Source organism: Pagrus pagrus, assembly GCF_965226575.1.
Source record: "Pagrus pagrus genome assembly, chromosome: 5".
Lineage (NCBI taxonomy): Eukaryota > Metazoa > Chordata > Actinopteri > Spariformes > Sparidae > Pagrus > Pagrus pagrus.
In genome coordinates this window covers 28455987-28481477 of record NC_140189.1, presented here as the reverse complement: position 1 = coordinate 28481477, position 25491 = coordinate 28455987, and the positions used below count along the sequence as shown (strand labels likewise).

The 25491-nt window shown below is 40.3% G+C and overlaps 3 protein-coding genes across 7 annotated transcripts in view; 2 read left to right on the top strand and 1 right to left on the bottom strand.

Moving 5' to 3' along the window:
• The first annotated feature begins 4178 nt into the window (after positions 1 to 4178).
• Positions 4179 to 14202, top strand: tmtops3a (teleost multiple tissue opsin 3a). The gene is made up of 4 exons (XM_084352864.1): positions 4179 to 4607; positions 7006 to 7334; positions 11995 to 12228; positions 13281 to 14202. Exons 1-4 carry the CDS (start codon positions 4214 to 4216, stop codon positions 13503 to 13505), a joined length of 1182 nt encoding a protein of 393 aa, XP_084208990.1. The 5' UTR covers positions 4179 to 4213; the 3' UTR covers positions 13506 to 14202.
• A 2996-nt stretch (positions 14203 to 17198) lies between these two features.
• Positions 17199 to 18931, top strand: cd40lg (CD40 ligand). Its single transcript, XM_084352865.1, has 4 exons — positions 17199 to 17412; positions 17989 to 18016; positions 18124 to 18213; positions 18326 to 18931. Exons 1-4 carry the CDS (start codon positions 17212 to 17214, stop codon positions 18703 to 18705), a joined length of 699 nt encoding a protein of 232 aa, XP_084208991.1. The 5' UTR covers positions 17199 to 17211; the 3' UTR covers positions 18706 to 18931.
• Positions 18932 to 20682: 1751 nt separating this feature from the next.
• Positions 20683 to 25491, bottom strand: part of arhgef6 (Rac/Cdc42 guanine nucleotide exchange factor (GEF) 6) — a 29704-nt gene continuing 24895 nt past the window's right edge. For all 5 annotated transcript variants that reach the window (XM_084352860.1, XM_084352862.1, XM_084352859.1 and 2 more), the window contains one exon: positions 20683 to 24029. In XM_084352860.1, coding sequence (XP_084208986.1) covers positions 23907 to 24029 — 123 coding nt within the window. In that variant the 3' untranslated portion in view covers positions 20683 to 23906. The remainder of the gene's footprint in view (positions 24030 to 25491) is intronic.

The window sequence follows — 25491 nt, the reverse complement described above, 5'->3', positions numbered from 1 at the left end:
TCCTCATAAATGTATCGACCATCTGGAAATCACTTTTTACACAACTTATTGTTACTATCTCATTATTTCTTTTATCTCAGGTTGATAATATCCTCTGGAATAATGATTGACAAGGATTAAATCTTTATTTCAATTTTTCCGCTGTAGCTGTAGTTAGCAGGTAACGTTTCTGCGAACCGCTCATATGTTCACATTTGTATGTACCATGTGGACATTTCTACAGTATTTCAACATGTGTAAGTGCAATTGTAACTGTTTATGCCGATGTCTTAGGCACAGTTAAATTAAGGATCTATATTCTGGGGCATTTCAGAACCAACAATATACGCTCAACAAAACAATCCTGTGATATATTCGGACTCAGCAGCTTCACCGTGGCTCCAGCTCTATTCTTATTCTATTGATCTTTGTCTGCAATGATTTCTGTGCTTTGATTATGAATGTATCTCGTCACTCTCTAACCTTTCTTTGAGTATCAGCCAATATCCTCCTATTGATTTTGTCTGTGTGACCACCCTGTTGAGAATGTTTTATGTCATCTTTGCACAAATACAGCTCAGAGTTATAAAAATCACAGTAAGCTGATTTGGTACAGACAGACGAATACAAATTAAAGGGCAGACTGAGTAATTTTTTACAAGACAAAGACGCAGGTAACAGAAGAAAAACCGAGTTCAAAGTGCTGTATCGCAGACAACTGGACTTGTTTCAGTTTCTTTCTTCACCAAGAGGCTTGTTCAGTTCTTCAGAACGGCAGAAGCCTCTTGGATGAGAGGTGAAACGTCTTCAAGAAACTGAAACAAGTCAACAAGCTAGGCAGCAAAAAACTTGGAACAAAAGGAGTAAAACCGGAACCGGGGAACACAGAACACAGAACTGACACGCGGAAACTGAACATGAACACAGGAGAACATATGAGCTGACGATGAGTGAGGGGGAGACACAGGCTTACATACATACTGAACTAACGAGGGGATGAGGGGCAGGTCGAGAGACGCTGATGAGGATGATGTGAAACACCGAGAACACACAAGAGGATATGTGACTACAAAATAAAACAGGAAATAACTAACCAAACACCAAACCATGACAGATGTTAAGCAGCCTCTGTTGTCAACAACAAAAATCATGCAACTTTGTAGATACATATATATAAATCTGGTTAATTAAACCTTTTGGAAGAATTTGTTAGAACATGCTTCATTTAGTTGGTTTGTGAGGTCGCTGGCCGTCTCCTCCAGATGAGTTTCTCTCAGCTCTCAGACAGTCTGGATGGGTGGACGGTCTTTATTATCCTCATTTGGATTGTTTTTTCCTTTTTCTTTGTGAAAGATGCAGCTCCTGAAGATTTGCTCCAGACAAAGTACTGATGGTGATGCATTCTCAAACAAAACATGTGTTATGTGGGAGCCATCCGCTCGTCCTTGACTAACCTGGTTGGCAACTTCAGTTCTGTTATGAAACATCAGACTTCACTGCCGCTGCTGGAAAGTTTGAAAGAAGAGGAAATTATTGTTGAATAAGAAAAGCACACAAATAAGAATTTCTTCCTAATGTTAGCTCGCTGTTACAGATGTAAAAAAACGAATACGTACAAATACGTAACGCTCAGTATAACAGCAGGTGCTTATTAGCAGAACACTTCATTCCTCTTTGCCTTAAAGAGCTCACATGGAGTAAGCGGTGTAAAAAAAAAGACAGATTCAGAGGCAGAAGAAGCTGCAGCAGCGATGGAATTTGAAGATCTTATTATAACGATTTATGAATCTTCCTGGCATTTTTTGTCAAATATGACAGGAAGAAGATCGGCAGCAGGTGTCGAGGAGGAAGAGGCTGAGACTATCTGCATCACCCCAGAAGGCAGGTGTGAATTCAGCCGCCCCGCGGGCTCGAAACCATAATCCCTCTTCCTCCCCTGCGTCAGGTGTAATCAGGCTGATCTGAGGACCATATGGGGGGGAGGAGGTGCGGGGGATTGGGTCTGCAGTGATGACTCTCCCATCGAGCTTTCACCAAAGTCAATGATGTTGATTGCAGAGCAACAGGATGGGGCATTAGGTGTTCGTGGTTGGTGTGTGTGGTTTCCATCTGACACCTGACATTTGAGATTTACAGCGATCTCTCCTGCGATAATGGTGTCAAAGAGCAGAGTGACGTCAGTCCCTCCACTGTAGTCGTTAGTGGGACGATTGAAGAAGTGTGGTGTGTCAGTGGATAATGATTTTATTAAATGTGTTATCAGTGTTTGTGTTCTTTCATATTCTCTCTAATTTGTTTTCAATTTGAATGAAAAATCAAGGAAATACCAAAAGATGTGAGTGAATTTTGGTTTGGTCTAAAGGACTACACCGATGTTTAGGCACAATTAAAGGTCCAGTGTGAAGGATTTAGGGGGATATATTGGCAAAAATGTGATTTAATATTCAGGATAATGTTTTTATTAATGTATAATCACCTTAAGCTCAGAATCATTGTGCTTTCCTCACCTTAGAATAAGCCCTTGATATCTATAGAGGGAGCGGGCATCATGTTGCACCGCCATGTTTCTACAGAAGCCCAGAACGGACAAACCAAACACTGACTCTGGAAACAGACTTCCACGTTTGTCAGATTTTTAACGTAAATACTTTTTGGAAGGCAATAAAATTCTTTAAAAACACAAGGGGTATTCAGTCGGTTACCTTCTGCAAACTCACCGGTAGATGCCACTACATCCTACACACTGAATAATCAAGACCTTTCTAGTACATCTTACATATTTACACTTTACATCAACTATTTGTTCACAGAACATTTTAGTTTTGTCAGAATAAGGGTTTCAGTGTTACACTGTTTTTTTGAGGGTTTACCGTGGTATGAAAATTGATGCTAATCGTGTAATTTGGATATCTACAGTACGTATTGAATTCTACTGTATTAGTATCATAAAAAAAATACTTTTAATCAAGTTTCATATCTCTTAGGACATAACGTTCTGCGAGATTACGATAAAAGCATCTGTTAACATGTTTAAAATGGATCTGCTGCCTACAAATGCTGAAAATGACCGCTGTTTAGCTCTTGTAGGCGCATTTTTGATGAACGATAGCAGTGCTAACACTTTGCATTTCCTGTGATGAGTCTACTTCAAAATAAAAGTCAACTTGCTTTTTTTTCTGTTTTCACTCCTACGCCTACTGATAATAATAAGTATAATAATTGTGTAATACCGTATACTGTGAAATTGTGATGGTCGTACCATGAAAATCTCACATTTAACACTGACCTGAAGTTTGCTTGAGTGAAGTAATCCATTGTTGTGTCTGTTTTTGTGGTTGTAGATGTGTTTTTGAGGTTAGAAAGTGCAGATGTCTTCACTTCCGTCACATGCAACAATAACTGAACTTTGACGAGTTATATACTTCAAGTCTATAAGTTCACACAATGCACGCATGAATAACAACTAATGGTCGTCCATGTTGAAAATGGTGAGCGCAATTTAAATAAGATCAACATACAAAACACAGAAAAAAACAGTGGAGTGGTTCCTTTCTGTTATTGTGGATGTTGGTTTATGCTGTGCACAAAATAAACTGCTGAACAGGTGTGAAACTTTCTTTGTCTGGGGACTTACTTTGTGCTCAGCTGAAGCAGCTGTACGCAGCAGTCTGGCACAGAAAGCGGTGATGAATGTGAAACGCACAGCTTAGCAAAAACCATGCAGGCAAAGTTTGTGTTTCTGGAGCGGAACACCCTCAGTTACTCTCTCCAGTGTGACCGAAAACATCACAACCTCAGTTTGGACAATCTGACCTATATCTGCATGCAGTGGAAAAATCCTATAAAATCCAGAGCAGGTCGATGTAACTCATGCAGATTTAATTCACAGCTGGAAAGCAGTGACTTTGGGGGGATTTACTGTATTTACACAGACCATTGTGATCAATAAAGACTCATTATAATAACTGGAGGGTGTCTGAGAAAGGGGAAAAGAAAAGACAGACACTCAGTGAGTGTTTGTGCGTGGTACAGAGATGTGGGTGGAGGTATTTACACACATTAAAGAGGTATAAAGAAGGGCACAGGGCACCGTCACCTCTCCTCACACTGTAATAAGTGGCTCATATCGGCCCTCACAGCGTGTGGAGCTGCTGCAGCTGCACTGGGGCTCTGCGCTTCAGCCTGTGCGCCCGTGTCCACCTCCTCTCCAGCCTTCTGCTCTCCTCTCACTGCTATGGTCCTCCACACACGCGGCTGCAATTTCAGCACCACAGACAGCGCTCTCTCCTCCTCCACCTCCAGCCTCAGCACCGACGCATCCACCCTGCCGGACTCCCCGGCGCTCCAGAGCCCCGGCGGGCTGAGCCGGACCGGCCACACGGTGGTGGCAGTATGCCTCGGCTTCATTTTGGTGGCGGGAATCCTCAGCAACTTCCTCGTTCTGCTCATCTTCGCAAAGTTTCGCTCCCTGTGGACTCCCATCAACCTCATCCTGCTGAACATCAGCCTGAGCGACATCCTCGTCTGCGTCTTCGGGACACCCTTCAGCTTCGCAGCCAGTCTGCACGGGAGGTGGCTGATTGGGGAGCAGGGGTGCAAGTGGTACGGGTTCGCCAATTCCCTCTTCGGTGAGTGGCATGTGATGAACAACGAATCTGGAAGTTTTAGTTTGGTGTGTTGTTGTTTTGCACCCGCTTGTGTTGAATGTGGGAGGTTTTATGGAGAATTCAGAAAGTTACTCTGATGGGAATGTTTGTCAGGGACTCATCCATAGATTCAAATTGGAGAAACTGATAGTTTGACCTCCATAGGGGATATTGGATACATGCATGTGCTTGGATGTGTGCAATAAAAGTCAAATTAAATGTGTGGCATTGTTTTTGTTGATCTAAAAATATTCACAAAATAAAAAGTTAGATATGTCACACTATCCCAGTATCCCTAAGTGTGAGTAGTGTATTTATCGTTAACGTGATATGAGCGATATATCGTCTCAGATTGTAGATATCCTCGTTATATCGGTGTTGTCTTTTCCTGGTTTTAGGTTGCATTACAGTAAAATTATGTAATTGTCGAAACTTATCAAAAATGTTCTTCAGTGTAACTCATTGCTGTTAAAATACAGGAAAATATGCACAGTTATGTAATGGTCTTTGTAAATACAGTATGATACTGTAAATGTGGATGTATCTGAGGAACACACTACTTTAACTATTTTTAAATCATAAGCTTCTAGCATTTTTATACTGTAAGGATCACATTATACAGTACTTTAATGTTTTTTACAGTAATAAACTGTTGTATGGAGATTACAGTAAGAAAATTGGCATGCTGGCACCTAGCTGTACTATTTTACTGCAATTTAACAGGGAAATCTGTTACAGTGTACTTGTTTTAATACTGTCCTTTACGCTCTTGGTCATTATATCCACATTACTGATGATTATTGATCAAAATCTGATAATAGGGGAGACCGGTAGAGGGACAGGTGTAACACTTGCAGTTTTCCCAATAACTCAAAAACCGTCTACACTAGTGGAGCCAATTTGTTATATTATAAACTTCAATGAGTCAGCTACTGTAACAATGTATTTAAGTGGTTTTATGAAGTATGTTTAACACAGTCCCTCCCGGGGTGGGAATTACAGAGTAACTCACATTATGTTGCCCACGTTAGCGATAGTATCACGATACAGCAATCGTGCAATAATCAATACGCTTTGAAAGAATCAGCTGATAATATGTCACGATATCTGTCCAACTGAAGAACACAAAATACCCCTAAAAAGGCAAAGTATTCATTGTATTGTGGTGAAAAGTCTTAGCTTAGTGCCTCTGTCCATATTTGCCACCAGCGTATCGATAATCGTATCTCAAAAGGAGGTATCACGATATATTGCCGTATTGATACTGTAACGCCTGTGTTACAACCGTCCTAGCATACATGGACAGTTATAACATGTCTAAAATTTACATAATGAATCAGTCAAATACTCAAAATGACAAAATAATGTACCATTCATGTTATTGTGACTATTCATCAGACCAGTTACAGTTGTAACACAGGATGGTTGTAACAAACAAATAATAACGATATTATCGCGATATCAATATCGAGGCATTTGGTAAAAAATATCATGATATTTGATTATGTTGCCCAGGCCCAGCGTTTCTGAGGTACTGAGATTACATAGAAGCCTAGAAATATTGCAAACAACCCAGACGTTGTTTATACTTATCTATCAAAACCCACAAATGTAAACCTCATGTACTTCATGTTTCAGTCTGGACCGAAGAGGTTTGACGGATGACATTTCCAGCCACAGAGCCATGCAGGCTGAAAAAGGAAAAAAAAAATGGCAGCACTTGAACATTATGTTTTTTTCCTTGAAGGTCTCTTGGCATTTAAGTTGTCCGTCTCAATAAAAGATGAAAGAAACGGTTTCCCACACACATTACGCTGAGCTGCAGTCAGTCACAGAGCTGAGGTCAGTCAGTAATATGTACACTGTAATTACTCCCCTGATGTGTACGGTACATTTAGTCCCTGGCTATCACGACTCTGGTAGGACTCACAGAATAAAGGGAAGCACATGCTTATATAATGTCGTATTATGCTCACACATACTGCAGACTTTAGGGAGGATCAAGTACTGTGATCCTGACTTAAAAATGAGGAAAATGAAAATCTTTCTTTCTTTGACCATTTTTTTTTTGTGCCACAACCTATAGCAGACCATAAGCACACTGTGTAACGAGAAAGAAATAGAAAATTTAACCTAAACAAACGTAAAGTAGCAACATAAAGAAACATTACATTTTAACTTATCAGTGGTTTTGAGGTTCAGGCACAAAGAACATTTGGTCAGGGTTAGGAAATGATCGTGTTCTGGCTTAAAATACCTGTTTTGGTCGCCACAAACACGGCTGCGATCACAGGCTGAGCAGCCATGTCGCCTGTAACTCCAGGAATAATTACTGTAAGAATTGATCATTTCTAATCATTATCTGTCTTCCCTCTTCAAGGGATTGTGTCCCTGGTGTCCCTGTCTGTCCTCTCCTATGAGCGCTACACCACTGTGCTGCATTCCTCCAAGGTCGACATCTCAGACTTCAGGAAGGCCTGGTTCTGCGTCGGAGGCACCTGGCTCTACTCTCTCTTCTGGACCTTGCCGCCCATCTTGGGTTGGAGCAGCTACGGGCCCGAGGGACCCGGCACCACATGCTCCGTCCAGTGGCACCACCGTTCAGCCACCAGCGTCTCATATGTGTTGTGTCTCTTCATCTTCTGTCTGCTGCTGCCCCTCCTGCTCATGTTCTACTCTTACGGACGTATCCTGGTTGCAATCAGGAGGGTGAGTTCCTGATAATTTATATATACTTTCAAGCATTGAAAACTATTTTGATTCACATATTCACTGACAAAACAAGACAAAAACATTTAAGTTAAGGTTTTTGAGAACTAATAAATACACATTTGCTGATATTTTACAATAAAAATGTATTAAAGGAGCAATTTGTAAGATATGGCCAGAATTTTAGTTTAAAAATTCCAAGAAGCTTTAGTTTGATAGCACCTGTAGGTTTAGCTGGAGGATATATGCCAGTTTTTAGGGTAATAAATAAAATAAACTCACAAAATGTCAAGAAAGGAAATACTCTTACTTCTATTTTCCTTAGAAAACAGAAAAAATACAACAGTACACTGTCTGAATTCAAGTTTCTCACTCCGAAATAAGACGCGCTTTATTGCCTTGTTAACGTAAAACACTTAAAAATACACACATAAACTAAATAAAACGCACCAAAACAGTCTTGGTATGTCTCTCCACAGTCTCTTCTGGTTTGGTCGGAATAAATCCTCAAAGTAAAGTAAAATGAGGAAATATTGTGGCTCCACATGCAGTTTTCAACCACCGTTGATGTCATAGTCCTGGTCAGAGCCGCTGTAAATCACCTCTGTACTGTATCCCCGGTCTTCAAACTGACCTCAGTCGGTCTTGGAGGCTGTGTTCAGTTCTCTCAGGGGCAAGATCCAGTTGAGCTGGGTCCTGTGGCCCACTTTGACCTGGGAACCAAACCCCTAACCGCTCAGGGCTCCTGTTTACAGCTGTTGTTTACAGCCCACACCCCTTTGCTCTGACATCTCTCCAGTCCATACACTGATGCATGTATATAGGTCCTGTTGTCAGTATCTCTGGTGATATGCTGCCCCCTGTTTTTGGAGCTACCTTCAAACACTGGTCATATTTTACATATTACACCTTTAAAATAGCGTTTCAATTGATTCTTTGTTTGAGTGTTTTATAGGGGGCACAGCCCATAAAGACCCACCGCACATAAAATTCAAATTTAATTCAAGGGCCACTTGTTTCTGTGGGTTTTTGCATTTGTGTATTCATATATAAGTGCATTATTTATGATTCATGTGTACGTGGTGATGGGAACACAAGTCACTTAACAGCAGATGGCAGCTCAGAGTCAGAGTGACTTTAATCTAAATTTAGATGTGTGTGTCATTAATGAGCAGATGCCACATTTGTGCCATAATTATGAAATGTGTTTAACAATTACCTCTGTCATGCTTGACTAATATTTTACAGTAAAACCATCCTGAAGGGTGCTGAGACACTTTACTCTCAACTTCACAGAGGCGTTTGTTTCAGTCATCAGTTGTTCACGCAACTTAATAAGTACATTTGTCACAAGAAAGAAACTACAACATATCACCGTTGATAAAGTAGAAAAGACAGAAACAATATTCAAGCCCTCATCTGAGCAAAGTAGCTGCTATTTATCAAAGATACCTTAAGTACAGAAGAGCTTTTCCGGCATCATAATTGTTTTTAAATTACCTGGTCAGTAAATGATACACACATGTGCGACGATTCAGTATAATACTCAAAGTGGCCTAGATTGCATGTAGAGAGCTGTCATTTTGCCCTTCACCATGTCCGTGTGCTCATCTATGACACCTTAATAGCTCTGCCGTCGCTATTGAGCTGTCAAGGTGCTCTTAGGACGTAAAGATGGTGGCCCAGAGATTGAGTGATGGCTGTCAGACACCTGCTAACAATTGCTTGTGTTTTTTCAAGGTAATTTCAAGGAGCTTCAAGCCAGATAATCCTCGGAGCCATAGCTCTGTGTTTACAATCGCACAATCAATTTATCCGGCAGGAGAGGGAATGAGGGGCAATGTCTTCAGGGGAGCAGCTCCAGTGACTCATCCCCTCCTTGGTGCAGCTTACATAAACTTGCTAGTTGAACAAATAATTGATAATTAAGGGCTCCCAAGTGACGTTGGGTCCCTTCATGCACTTTGTAGCTACTACTCCTATCAATGAATCACCCAGAAGGTATTTTTAGATCGTGGCAGCAACCCGTTACTATTGGATACCTGCTATTATGTAAGCACTTCCATTTCTTGTTTTTTTTTAGACTCTGTGCACCCGAGGGAGTCAGAGCCTAGAGGGGCTTTGCAGACCTGATTACTGTACCGGCGAATGGGGGATCAGCCGCGCACCAGTCGCCCTCCGACTGAGAGCCCTGATTTAGGCTTTTCTTAGAAAGTGAGCAATCGGTCTGTGGATCCTTCTGAAGGGGGCTTAAAGTGGCACTTCAGAAGGTGCGATGACATTTATATCAACAGCATCAGCATGTCTCAAGCCTTTTTTTCTCTCCTCGCATGACAGCATCATATCTAAATTCCATTCAGGTGGCCATCTGAAGAGCTTCATCTACGAGCTCAGAGAGAACAAGAGATGTGTCAGGAAAAGGTCAAGAAGCCACAGGCTTATGAAGTGAACCTCCCCTCCCTCTTTTTACATGTGCCAAAATAGCCACTCGGCATAAATTATGCCGATGTATGACATGGTGACATGGTGTGATGTCAAGAAGTCACAAAAGTAAAGGCGAGGTTACTGATGAGGCGTTTCAGGAGCAGTGTTTTCTGTGGGAGAGGAGAGCTTTTGCACATATGGACTTTGGCCTTTTTAACTTTCAAGATCTATTAAGCGCACAAGAACCTAAATAAAACACTGAAGGAAAGGAAAAAAACAAAAAAAGCGTGATAGGTCTCCTTTAGAGTTTTATTCACCTTACGTTTAGTCACGTTTGCCAACTTCCACCCTCTCTGATGCATCTTTGGATGTTTGCCTGGAAGTTGTAGCAGCAAGTGACCAAATGAAACGCATTAAGATTATGGATTTCTCTGTTTTTTTTTTAATAAATTCAGGCCATAAATGAAAGAGGAAGCACACAATATGAGCAGAACAACCAAAACAATCAGTTGACAACAAGAAAACAAGAGATACATTACAGGGGAAAAGACTAAAGAACATTTATATACTGTATATATTCTGACGTGAATATTTTAGTCTCTCTGGTCAGATAAGACAGAATTACTGTGATCTAGATGTGATGCTTGTGAGATCTTTTTCACTGCTGATTGAGTCCACAGAGGTTATGACCAATTATCATACAAGGTGAAGTGTAATTGGGCGTGTGAGAGGTGTACAGCAGTTTGACAGAAACTGGGGTTTTCTCAGCTCGAGGCGCAGACACCCTCATTTATTATTAAACGCTGTGATGTGATTACACAAGACCAAAGGGTTTTGAAATCAATACCGAGGAGGTGACGGTCACCACGGACCAGATACGGCTCTCGGCTTATCTGAGCTAAATTTAGCCCCACAGCCACAGCAGTTCAGTAGCCGAGGAGAAAACAGCAGGAAGGAGGTAATGAAGCACGTCAGAGCATGTGTGGCGGTCACATATACCTTCAGCCCATCTCTTCTTCGTGACGCTCCCAGGTGTGATTCATGAGCGTGTCTTTTATGATTCTACCACTTGATGGCACTAAAGAAAAACATATCCAGTTTTTTAGTGGGTTACAGAGTGGGTTCAATCAATCACAGAACATTTCTGGTGATGGATCCAACAAAACATGGCACAGGAAAAACAAATAAAACACAGAATTGCCTGCGGGTGAGGTGTTAAAAAAAATACCTTGTCTGCCTCTCCAACCTGGCTCCACCTACCTGACAGCCTCAGGGACTCTGTGTTGGAAATGATACAGGTGAATGCCTTTTCTTTAATTATACAAATTACCTGAGAAATACTGAGTAAAGCAGACTATTACATTTAAGTTGTACCAGCTAAAAGGTTTGAAAAACTTTAAATTATTGGTCTAATTTACTTTGTAATTCTGAGGTTTCCTCAATGTTTTAAAGTAAAGTCACTGTGTCAGATTTTACAGTGTTACATTAAGTTGTTTTTCATAAAGTTTACTGAAATTGTGTGTTTAAATATACAAAAAGCATCATCTAATTAAATGTGCGCTCATTTGCGTACATTTCCAGTTCAGAAATCTGAACACCAGGTTTTAAAATTCTTGTTTCATTTCGTCGACATACTAGTATTCGTCGACTAATAATTTTGAGTTGTTAAAACTTTTAAGCTCGTTCAACTTAAATTTAATGATCTTGTTTACTTGGTAATTCTGAGGTTTTAAAGTCTAAAGCTTTTAAATTTTACAGTGTAGAGTCAAAAGTTTTAATCAAGGGAATTTTGGGTATCTCTTTCATCGCTCTATAAACCAGAAAACTACTGTGAACGGCCATAAATAATCTATTTTGGCCATGTTTCCAGAAATAGGATGTTATATAATCAGGCTATGAATGATTTATGAACAAACCCCTCGGTAAAAACCTTCGAAATATAGAAAGTAGGAGTGAAACTGGAAAGTTTGGTGTATGTAAGTGTTACTGAAGTGGAGATTTCTGGCTGAGAGTATGAGACAAGAATCATTTTGAGAAAACTTCCTTCCAACATTTTTTATTACTTAAATATGCAAATGACGCCTTAAATATGAAATATGAACTAATTTCCATGAGTGTCCATAAAATAAATCTGAACAAAAGTGAAATAAAGAAATCTAACAGAGGCAAAATATCCCAAAATCTAAAATCCCTTAACCTCGGTACCTGTTCCTCTGCTCCTCTTTCACGTCTCCAGGTGGGTAAGATCAATCTGCTGGCAGCTCAGCGCAGAGAGCAGCACATTTTGGTGATGGTATCGTCCATGGTGTCCTGCTACATGCTCTGCTGGATGCCCTACGGCATCATGGCGCTGGTGGCCACCTTCGGCAGGTCGGGACTGGTCACGCCCATGGCTAGTGTGGTGCCCTCCATCCTGGCCAAGTTCAGCACCGTCGTCAACCCCGTCATCTACATTTTCCTCAACAACCAGGTGAGAACGGAGTGCAGGATTACTAGACTGAATTGTTACGAAGACCTGTTGGTTCAAATGTCTGCTCAGCTGTGTCTAAATATAAAGTAGGGAGTAAATTACAGTCTGTTATTTTATTGTCACTCTCAGTGTCTGCTCAGGACCACTTCACAGGTGCTACATGCAGTTTTCTGCTCTGAAAAAGTGAAGCTGAGGCAGAAGTGCAGCTTAAACCTGCACTCTTTCTAACGGCCAGCAGGGGGCGACTCAACGGGTTTAAAAAAAAAGACGTCCTGTTGTATGTAAGCTTATGACAACATGACCCTACTTCTCACTTGATTTATAACCTCAGTAAACAGTTTCCTTGTGAGTTTATGGTCTCAGTTGCTAGTTTCAAGTCTCCTTCAACACAGCATGAAGTTAATTTAGTAAAATACGGTCCAGTTTAGAGTAAAACAGACAATGAAGCCAGGTAAGTTTTCAGGCTTCCTTGTGATTGACAAGTTGCTACCAACTGTTCTCATTCTGATGCAATCAGGATATCCTCCCCAGCTCCACCCTCTGGTCACTTCCGGCTCCATAAAACCAAGATGGCAACAGCTGTGATGCCCAACTCGACAAATAGGTCTATCTGCAGACACACGATAGCTACAGGACACAGCTACTAATGATAAACCCTCAAAGTGGTTAGGTTTAGACACCAAAAACACTTGGTTAGGGTGATGAAAACATCTCAGAGCCACACCTAGAGCACGTTGTCGTGGCTGAGTGCTTTGCGTAAAGGACTCAGAAAACCAGGAGATAAAGATAACTTCTCCCATGTGTGTCTTTCTCCCCAGGTCGATATGCTATGACATTAAGAAAACATGATTTGTCACTTTCACTGATGGCCACACTTTCATTCAGCCAAGAGGTGGCATACTCCTGTCTGAGCTGTCTAATGCTGTTGAAACAATTATTAAATGTAACCTACATAGACGTCTACAAATCTTGCATTTTGTTTCTTTAAAGCTGGAAATCACCAGAGTCATGCTTATGGGAAAATGACCATGGTCTCTTCTACTTTTCCACAGTTTTATAGATGCTTTGTGGCCTTTGTGAAGTGCAGCGGGGAACCACAATCTGTTCACGGAGAGGAGCAGCCAATAAGGAGGACACAGTTGTCTGGTTTCTTCCCCGTCCACAGACAAGCCTCCCTCAGCTTTTCACAACCTCAGATCCTCAGCAGCCCCAGAAGCGCCGCCCTCGGCAGCCGGCACAACGACCGCCACACCCTCGTCGTCCACTACACTCCATGAAAGCTTGTCATCGATTTTTCATCTGACAGACTGTTAAAATGTTTCTGAATTACTGTCCAGAATCTGCAACTGACAGACACAAAATTTCCCTTTTTCTCTCAACACCCTGCTCTTGATTTTAGATATGGAGATGAATGTCACCCACCGCCAACTCTTTAACATTTGAATGTAAACTCAGTGCCGCGTGGTTCATGCGCTGACCTTCTACACATGCGAGTATCAGTGTACATGTTCTGAGTGAATGCGTGCAGGTTTGACCAAGTTAAAGACTCTGAGCATGCAAAACAATGAATGTATTTGGTAGTTTATAGAAAATTAACATGCAGGGTGCAACACACCCATCAGTTAGATATGGAAGCCTTGAGGGGTAAGTGAGATTTTTTAATTTTTGGTAATTTATTTCATAAATCTAATCTAAATTATTTTCTTCCCTGTGTTTATGACTTGCAATCTGGTGGGGGGGAACAAAGTTTTGCCATGATAATGTTTCTAAGTTGCTGAAATTGTGTTTCCATCTGTGAAAATGTGTGAAAATAAAAATTGAAAATGTGTGAGACAGAGTGGGATTTTTTTTTTTCTCTCTCTTGAAGATTGTTCATACTTTATTTCCCCACCAGATCACAAGTCATCAACACTGGAAAGAAAATAATTCCAGACTAAGAAAGTGGATCACTGGAAAAGAAAATTGTCTCTTGTTGTGTACATAAGTACATGAAATAATTAACATTGCTTTGCTGGACTGCATGTGTTATTTGGCAGCATTCATTTTCTTTTGTGGAGGATTTTTTGTATTTTATTTTGAGAAATAAAGAATCTTTTTTGGCTTAAATACAAATGCATACATTTATTCTATTTTATACTCTAATAACACTCTGCACTGCGCAAGCTCCCTCTAGTGGTCCGCAGAGGATCGTCCAGCCATCCCGTTGTCGTGAGCGAGAAATGTCAAACGTCAAATAGGATAAATGATGAGGGTTTGACATTTTATATCCAAAAGGTCAAAGGTCAACTTGAGTATGAGGTCAGAATGCTCTGCAAAAAATGTTCTACCCGTTATTCAACGCCATAGTTCAGGAAGAGCAACTTGACTGGTGCGCAGAGGCGGGAATTCTAGTATGAAAATGAAATATGTTCATTTAAAAACATAATACCAATCTAAATACTGCAGTATTTGTAATGAAAATATGTTTTGCTATATGTAGCCATGTTCATGTATGTCATGTGTACAGACATCATCCACAATTAGTTACAAGCTAAACTCAAACTGCGATGGCAAGATAAGTGTATGAAAACGAACAAAAACCCTGCAAACGTGGCTCCAAACAGGAACTATCGGGAAGAGAAGTGTGGAGCAGGAGGAGAATATTTTTGAGAAACTCTGTTGAAACTGAAGTTGAGCGCAATCGAAGCGTCCACAACACCTGCTAACGAACAGTAAGCTGAACAGAGTAGGCCTATGTCAATGTATGTCTTTCAGCGTCATATTGGTGGTACTTGGAGAGTCTAACTTTTTCCAAGTTGGTAAATGGCAAAAAGAGTTTGAGAAACACTGGCCAAGAGTTTCATGACTGTATGTTTCACAGTTGTGACGCTATCAAGGTGACTAAACAGACACCTGGCAAAACTCCCAAAACTGCTTCTGCGGTATGTCGACGGAGGTTCTCAGTCATCGGGTCATGGTAATTCCAAGCGCTGTATCGTTTCGTAGGCAACCGGACGTGTTTCATGTAACGCTGTCATGGTGGAGGGGAGCGCAGGCTTTTAGACTCTGTGTCCGCACAGAGTCGTTAAGGGCACGTGTGAGCGCCGAGCTTCGAAGTCGTCGGGGCCGGTTGTGGGTCGTTGACCCAACCGGCCTTCATGTGGGTTGCTAGGGCTAGGTGAGCCCAGGTGTGAATGGCTGTAAACGCACACAGAGTTCCCCTCCAGTTAGTTAGAACCGAAGGAGCCTCTTGGATGAGAGGTGAGACATCTTCAAGAAACTGAAACAGGTCCAGCTGACTATGATACAGCACTTAGAATGCTTCTGTGGTTGCTCCGACTGTGATAGGTGTCTCCAGGATGACACTTTGCTATGATGACACACACAAACAGAGACTCATAAGGTAAAAACAAAACCAGCCCGCTGTCTCAGCTGTAACGGTAACACTGGGTGGGTTTTCTGCTCATCCTGTAAGTATTTCCCGTATTGCGTTGGTTGTCAAGGAAGCGGCAGTAAAGATCACAAGTGTAATACCCTTTCGGAGAAAAGCGCTGAACTGACCTGTTGAAGGGTTGAACTAACAAACGATTTAGCAACCTTGTGCAGCCGAAACTGTTGCGTGACAACAACATGGTTGCATCTGCTAAGTTGCATTACGGTCTCGTGCAATGCACTGTGACCTACTATAGGAATATGCCACATGAAAAACGTTTCACAGTAGCCTCATCGGGCTGTGTGGGTTCAGCATGAAGCATTAGTGGGTCTCATTCCAGGCATTGTGTCACCACAACCAAGCAGAATTACATATACTGTGGTTCAAGGAGACCCCCTCGTGTGTCTTAGTGAACAAGTAGAATTGAATTCAGTGAGATTACAGCAACAATCAAAACACTTTTGGTGACAGTTTGGTCATCAGTGATGGACTGTAACTTTTTACTCCAGCGTAGCAGTGAATTTTTTAATTAATTTATTAATTGTTGAATAAAAACTGAAAAAATGATCAGAAAAAAACTGATTCTGATCATCAGAAAAATGATGATTATCAGATCTGATAATCAGTAGACCCATAGCATACGGTACATAATACACTATACATACATGTCAATATATGTATAATTTACTCTTACTTGTACATTTTGATACTAAAGTTCATGAAATCTCAGATAATATAAGTAGTAATACTTATACTATATATATATATTATACTATACTTACACACCATATCTTGACCTTTACTCAAGTATGTGTTTTTCGTACTTTATACAACGCTGCATGTAAATATATGAATCATTTAACTTTAACTTTTGATACAGTAAGTACTCTAAATATCGGATATTTTAAGACTTTTACTCAAGTATTATTTGTATGCATGACTTCCACTGTTTCCAAAATAACAAAATATCTTTACTTTGACTTTACTTATGACTTTTGGGTGCTTTTAACAACACTTCATAGTCATACAGCCAGCTTGTCTTTAGGTGTCTCTGACCCATGACACTGATTTCGATGAGGGAAATGTGCAGGAACTGAATTATTTCTCTAAATCATATTTGCATTTGTGCGGTGGTATTTGCCCACATCCAAACTGTGTGGAAATACCATTGAAAACTTGATACAAAGGGCATTTGGGATGGTCTAATGGGTACTACTTAAAATACTATTATGGTACTTTTGTCATACTACATGATAAACTAAACCCTCACAGGAATTTGTTTATCACTGGCAAAAAACACACACACTGACCTCATGGCATCGGTGACATTTCTAAAAAGCACATATCTCACACAGAGGAAGGAGGATATGCAAAAAAAAAAAATGTTTCGACAATACACACACATACACGCCTGAACATATAAAGGTCACAGTACTGCATGTAAAAAAGTTCAAAGCTTCCAGGAAGTAGCAAGAGAAAAACTCAGCTGCTTGAGAGAGCAGCAGTTCAGAAGTGCATGGGATGTCACGGGCGCTAGGCCTCTCTAGGTTTCACCACTTCTCCTCTCCACCATGATCAACACTTACCAGACCAGCCTGGCTGCACCGCCGGTGCCTCCGCGCCTCAACAGGTCCGACCCGGTCCTCTTCCCAGCTTCACTTCCATCAGGAGGCCACAGCAAGTATCTCATCAGGTTCTTGGTCGGTGTGGCATTGCTGCATTTATTCCTGTACGTCGGTGGATTCATCTATCTGTACCAGAGAGACGCAATGGTAAAGATTTTTTTTACTAAGTGCCAATTAGATGTACTTATAATTGGTGCTGCTGAATCTATTATTGCAGTAATTATACAGAAATCTTCCAAGCCATTACAAGTTAAAATATTTTACTTTGCATCTACTGTGTAAAAGGGATGGCTTAAAGAAAATTGTTATTTAAAAAATAAAGTACGAGTAGACTTAAAAATTGAGTTTTTAAAATGATAAAACTTTTAAACAGATCTTTCAATTTAATGCCAGATTTATTCAGTTTCATTCTAAAACATGAAGCCAAAGTATACTTCACTTCTTTTTTATTAAAATTAGAGTATTGAAAAAGATCTGTTTGGTTCACATACTTTGCTCTGTGCATAAATATAACAGGTCAGTGAAACTATAGTGTACAGGAAATGCACTTGAACTAACACGTCAGGTGTGATATTCGCAGCACAATGCCGTCTTGTTGCAAGACGAGCATTATGTGGGCAGAGACAGAACGATGTGTTGCTTTATACTTAAATCAGTATCATAAGAAAATCTACATTCAACATCTGCCTGTTCTCTGATGTTCTTCTTTTTTCATTCCTACAGGGAGGACCTCGCACAGCTGAAGGACAAAGTAAATTCATTTCCTTTGTTTCTACCAGAAATTAATCTTATACATTAAGTATGTTTGAAAAATTCAGTCTCAACAATGTCTGACCAGATGTTTCTTCTCTTCTCCAGTGAGTTATCGTGCATCAGAAAAGCAGGAAGCTTCTTATAAAATCTTGGCACGCATGGCAGTTGACACATCAGTTCACACATCAGTGAAATGTAAGAAACTATAAAATTGTCATATTTTTGATTTTCAAAAATGCAATGACGAGTAGCCAAAAATCTATATGAATAGATTATGTGGTTTAAACATGTCCCTCTGTCTCTCCAGCGAATTATCTTCAGTGGGACACTGAACACTCAACCCTCAGGGGCATCAACTACTACCACAAGAGCTGGCTGACTATCGAGCAGCCTGGTGACTACTATGTCTACTCCAGGGTGGCCTTCTCCAAGGGGGACCCTCAGCGCCCCCTGGCCAGCAGGATCAAGCTGAAGGAGAGCGTGACAGGAGAGGAGAAGAATGTGATGCAGGCCTTCTGCAACCTGGACAGCCACAGCGGGTCTGGGACGATCCCTCGCATGTGCACGGCCTCGCAGGGAGAGGTGATCAGTCTGGAGAAAGGAAACCAGCTCAGTGTCTGGGTACAAGACCCCTCACTGGTGAACTACGAAGACGGATCTACAACCTTTGGGATGTACAAACTGTAGGACTCCAATGTGAGCACGTGCACGGACCTAAACTCAAGAGCAAGAGCTCTTGAAGTGGATGGAAGCTACTGAGAACACTGTTTAATAGACTGGATCAATAATCAAACTAATTTCAGTGGATTTCAGAGACAAATACCACTTTCCTAAACTATAATTTATTAAATCAGATATAATTAAGTTGTATTTCTGTGTCAGAATTGTGAACATTTGTTCTGTATTTATTGATGTAAATGGCTGTGAAATGAAATTTTGATATTTAATCTTAAACATTTTTTCTCTTCTCTTCAGTTTGTCTTGCATGTGGAAGGTTTCATGAGTTGGTTAGAAGTAAAGGACATACACACATTTGACTAAAACTATCTAAAGGATCACATATGTGTTGGGTTACTCAGCTACACATGCATGAAAATGTAGAATATCTTAAATGGAAAAAAAAAAAAAAAAGATTTACCACCAGTATTAAAGCTGCACTATGTAACCTTTATGGTAACAATTTTTTGTTATGCACTCACGCCACCTTAACTCAAATTACAAGATGGTTTTGCTTTAATGTAAACACGTGGCTTATAAGTACATCTAAAGCTCCTGTCTGTCTTTGTTTATAGGCCTGTAAAAAATGTTGCATAGTACAGCTTTAACACTGACGTCCCGAAATGATCTTCGATGCGCGACCATGTAGTATAAACATAAAACTTTTTTTATGTTCTGTCAATCGAAAAACCTGCTGCGTTCTGCACTGTACGTAACGAGACGGTTTCATTTCTAGGACGCAGGAAACCACATAGCAATGATGCATTTTCTCATGAAAGCTAAGCCACAATAAACAAGACCGCTAAAAATGTAGATTAACTGCCGGAGAAGGACATTTAGACTCCGCCACGGTGAAAAGTTTGATGGTGTACGTAAAGAAACATTTGCATCAGGGAGCGTTTTTATTTTCAGCGTTAGAAGAGAGATCATCTATTTTTAGAGGCAGTTATTCGAAGGAAAATTCCTAAATTAACTTCTTAATTACAAAACAAAAACACCTTTTATTGTTGGAGATTTTTCAGATCAAACTGCAGACTTTCCACTTTGGTCTTTCTTCTTTTCCAGGCAGCCACTGATTTCCATTTCATTTCCACATGGTCCATGAATCATTTATCAAACTCTTGAAACTTACTTGAGTTGTGTAATCCATCATAGGAAAAAGCTTTCATTTCTGCTCTTTATTGTCATTGCGAGACAGTTTTAACGCAGACTGAATTAATTCTCACCATGACTGTAACACTTTGACACAAATTAATCATTCACTATGATGGATTGCACAACAGGAGCAAGACTCAGGAGTGCCGGCTGATTTTCATTCTGTATAAGATTGAATTTAGAGCAACGGCAGGAAGGCATTATGAATGTAATGTCCAGTATTCAGGAATCATAGTCAGCATGAAAAAACACTGCAACTGTCCTGTCAAAATAACCGTTGACCTGTTTTTTTATACTTAGTGACTGGATAAACTGTAAACCCACAGGTCCGAGCATCTTTAACACCTCTGGTGACTAATATGAAGGTTGAAAAAGAACTTGGTGAGTAATACGAAAGCTTCTACCCACCAACCCACCAAAAGCAAAACGCAGCGCTGTGCACATTTAAACGTTTGCACCTGAGACATCACAAAACTTTACAGTGGCAGTGCGTTTCACATGTCACTGTCGTGGTGGAGCTGCAAAGCATGGAAAGTGTGAATCTCTATGGAGGTGTGTACCGATGCAGAGGCAGACTCTCACAGGATGTCATCTATTCTAGTCATTCTTCCATCCTGTGAAGGGTTTTCTTGCTACCGAATCTGAGCAACCTACAAATTCCTGAGCCGTACATGTGCTGAAGGCAGCGTGGAAAAGCCTGCCTTGGTGGATTTTCCAGTATGAATGAGGGAACGTGCAGGTCGCGCTGTGCAGTTTTCCATTTCTCATGGTAATTGATGTCAAATACACGGCTTATATTAAATTTTTAATAAAAGAATGACCATACCAAACACAAAGTACAGAGTGTCTAGAAAAAACAAAGCATTACAATACTTGCAACAACAGTAATTGCATAGAACAACCTTTCAAAAAACAATACACACAATGGTCTGGAGACGAGACAAACGAGATCAAACCCACCAGTAAGTGCTCACTGAAGCTATTGAGAGAATTGAGAGTATGTGGTACTTAATGAGAACCATTTAAAGTACAGGAACAGCAACAATGTTAATCTCAACAGTGAACATGTGATGAGACAGAGTCACACATCTGTACAGGAAGCACAGTCTCTGTAACCGTCCTATTAGGAACAGCAATTAAAGGGACAGTTCATCCCCAAATCAAAAAGGAATATTTGTCCCCTTACCTGTAGAGCCATTTATCCATCTACATTGTTTTACTGCAAGTTGTCGAGTTTTGGAGATGTCGACCATGAGAATGTCGTCTGCTTTTTCTTGAATGTAATGAAACTAGATTGCACTCGGCTTGTGGAGCTCGCAACATGGGCCGCCAAGAGCGGGGAACACCCAGACGTTGTCCTGGGTCATAAAATAATCTCTAGCCATTAAAGTAATCTGCTGGGAGCGCCTTTGGAGATCATCTCGTCCTGGGCACGAGCAAGACTATTGGCGACCCTGCTGACAATGACAAAATTGTCACTGTACAATGCATTTAAAAAGAACTCAACAGCAACGTCTCTTTCCAGATATCATGACCCAATTACTCAAGATAATCCACAGGCCTTGTGGTGAGCGGTTTCATGAAGGAACAATTTTCTTTCAGTATCATCGTGCAGAGGGAAGCGTGCATCTGCTCATGGTACAGCTCAGCCGAGGGGCACGGCATTAATGTTTACATACAGCGTTGTAAGCAGGGCCACCGACAGTCTTGCTCATGCCCAGGACAAAATGATCTCCAAAGCCCCCCCCAGCAGATTAGTTTAAAACTATTGACCAGGTTTTACAAATTGAATTTTTCTGGTGCTTCTAGTTCCATTATATTCAAGAGTAGGAAAACATCTATATGGTCAATATCTCCAAAACTCTGCAACTCATACCAAAACAATCTAGATGGATAAATCGCATTACAGGTTAGAGAAAAAATACTTTTTTTTCTCTTTTTAATTTGGGGTGAATTGTCCCTTTAAATAGCAGCTCCAGCACCTGAGCAAGCACTTTTATTTATTTTTTTGCTGAAGTGCCCTTGTAGATGTACCTGTGCTGCCTTGTATCCTGCACAGTGCTCTGACCTCCCTGTGAGAGGTGCACACGAAAACAGCACTTTGCAAACAGGGATTGTACAGTTTTACAGTAATATTACAGTTTGAGTCATTTGTGATGGAAGTTGGGACCTGGTCAGTGACCTTTCAACAATCATCAATACCAAGAGACTTGATTAAATAAAAGGCATATGGAAACAACTAATAGCCTAACTTTGTGGTGGCTGAACCACGTGTTGGCCCTTTTTTTGGTTAATAAACTCGGGTTAATTCACTCATTATTATTGCAATTTCTCCAAATCTGGCCCACCATGCTGGGTCTAACCCAGAGGTCAGTCAGTAAAGCAGTCACTTATTGCATTTCAATAGCATCCTCTGCTGCACAGCAGTGCAGCAGGAGAAGATTACAGTTTTGACAGTGCACACACTACACCTCATGAGGAAATGTACCGCTGTGGGTCCTTGAAAAGAGGCTGCACGCAAAGCCCTGTTTTATTTTTCAGACCCTAAATATATCCTTTAAGCTCGAGTCATTCTTATTGAAATATTACAACAAACCACCTGTGACACTTTCAATATAAATCATGCATTTAGTCCCAGTCTGGTCTTAAACCCCTTAGGTTTATCGACCCCTTCAGGAGGCACTTAAACAGTTGAGCTCTACTCTACACCCACAAATAAATCTCTCTGTTCATTTCCTCAGTCCGTCTCCATCTGCTCTGCAGAAACCTGCTGGGAGGCCAAACAGGCTGCAGACAAACACCTCTGAATTCTCGGCCGGACTCATTATTGAAATCATTTATCCTATTTTGTGATGAAGAGATGTCCATTTTTTCCCTTGGCCAAAACAAGGATATTTTTCTGCCTTTCTACATCAGTGTAGTAGAGTAAGACTCCAGACGGATGTAAAGGCAGCAGAACTATATCTATAAGGCTAACACACAATTAAATGTTTTGGTGAACAATAAATAAAGAGTATTAAAAAAAAAAATCCAAAATAAAGCAAGGCTATGTAATTAATATGTTAAAATGATACTTGAATATATTTTAGTAAGAAGAGTAGGAGCGACATCTTTGTCATTATTTGCGTTTGCCTGTATAATAAATGATAGATAGTTAAGCCTTTTCTACTCTATTACGCAGCTGCATCCCTGATAGCTTTGGACTATATATCTGAATATCTTGATTATCACATTTCTGATGCAGAAGTCATACTGTAGAAACACTGTACATTCATGCAGTTTTTAAATAAACAGTGAAAGGCTGCAGTTGGAACCGAGTTGAACACGAAGAGCTAACTTGTTTGAATTGCTTAAAACGCCTCGAAAAACAGCCTGGAAACTTGTGATGCGAATGTCTAGAACGTTACAAAAATGCTCACGAAAGCTCAACGAATCCACTCCCCCTCCTCGCGACAAATAAAATATGACAGTGACAGAAAGAGAAGTCATGATGTGAAGGGGAAGAAAATCAGTTCCCTTGGTAACAGAAGTGCATGCAGGAGAACACCTATCGGACTCGATGGCTTCGTACTCCTCGTCTATTTCCGACTAAAGCGGAGGAAGCAGCAGAGAACTCGTTCTGCCCTTGTCCAACATAGTTCCATGTGCTGGGGAGTGTTCACAGTGCCAGTCGCCAAGAGGCAGTATGTTTTAACAGACATCCCAGTCTTGTGTTAGCTGAGCTGCATATTTGTGGTCTCATCTAGTGAGGCTGGATCAGGAAGACAGATTTCATCAAAACGTCACGTCGTGCTCCAGCACCTGAAGCGAAGAAGCTCAGAGGCAAGTCCCACTCTGCTCTGCGTGATTGAAATATGGAGACGCAAACCCCCCCCCAAAAAACAAAAACATATGCACGCACACACACACAAAAACACACACACCTGACCCCTCCTGTCCCTCCACAAGCACGCTTACAAAAATATAGCCATTCACACAGACACACAGGGAGGGTGAGGATGATTGTATGGATGTGCTCAGTGGCCGCCGTCGTCCCAAGAACAGTCGTTCTTCTGCTTGGCCAGTTTCCGGACGACTCTCTCCAGCTCTTTGCGAGACTTCTGCTCCTCCTCCAGGAACTGCTTCATCCACTTATTCTCCTGTAAAACATTTCCAGACATTAACAATATTGAAGTGGCTGTTGAAATGAAAAGAAAAATTGAAAAGAAATTAGAGCACTTAATGTGTCTTATTTCATGTATAGTTTTTTCTTAATTCTTGCTAATACAGTTGTTGTGCTTTCATTTATAGTTTTTATTTTGATAATAGTTTTTACATTTCTCTTCAAAAAATACAATCAGTATCTTGTTAAATTAGAAAAAAACTTTTTTTTTATGTCATATTAAAAAATGACTATCAAACAGCCAACCTGTTGTGCTTAACATGATAAAGACATTTAAGCTATGAAGAAAAGAAATATAAGAATATACATAAAACACAATATTTCCTTCAAACTGCGCTCATCTGACTTTAATCATAGAGATAATACACTAATGGGCAAGTAAAAGTTATTCTTATATTGAGCTTTAGTTATTCTGCGCAAAATAAATCATGAAAAAGACACATTTATGGGAAGAAAACAGCAAAAAACTGCAGTGATACGGAGGTTATAAATCATAAATCCACAACTGGCAACTTGCATTTGGTTCTATCCAAACTGCTTAAATGGCAGCTCACATAGTAACATTTAATTCATGCAATCATTGAAGATTTAAGATCGGAGGGAGGCTGCCGTTATGGCTGAGACACCAACTAATACTATGTACAGTCACTTTCCACCCACTTGTTTTGCTTTTGTAAATATCTTGTGCTTTTCTATTTATTTTCTATTTAATTTTTCTATGCAGATTTTTCTGATTCTACTTGTACTGTTGCACCTCGAGCTGATGTAACATGTTAATTTCCCCGCTGTGGGAAAAGTTAAGACAATCTTAATCTTAATCGTATGTTACAGCTACTTCAGCACAACCGGATGATGCAGACTCTGTGAAACTGTATAAAATTGATAGTGTGCCTATTATTTGTCATTACTCAGTGAACTGTCACTCATTAGTTGTGCGGGCGTGCTAATAGAGATAAGAGTTTTGGAAGGCAGTTATCGACATGATCGCAAAAAATATTATTTGTTAAAGTTCCCTGAGAGGTATTTCTATTGCACTTGTACCCACTGGATTTTATACAGTACATCAGAAACAACTATTACTTTCGGAATGGAAAAAAAGCGTAAATTAATAATATCTCAAATCAAATCTCATCTATTGAATGTCAAAAAATATGAATATGGCACATTGTATAGGACTGGAAAAAATGACACATACTACGGGAAAGTGTTTATGAAGAAATATAGAAAACAATGGATCTTTATTTAAGATAAAAAATAGTGGTGTTGGGGATCTCATTAATTAAGTATTGGTTAAGTTGGCTAGTTTTCATTTTTTGCATGTAAATGTTGTAGAACATCTTTTTCTATACATCATAATATATACACATTATTATTTTTTTAGATATCTATATACATATTTTAGGTCAGAAGGGAGAAAGTGCAGGAAATCATTTACTCTG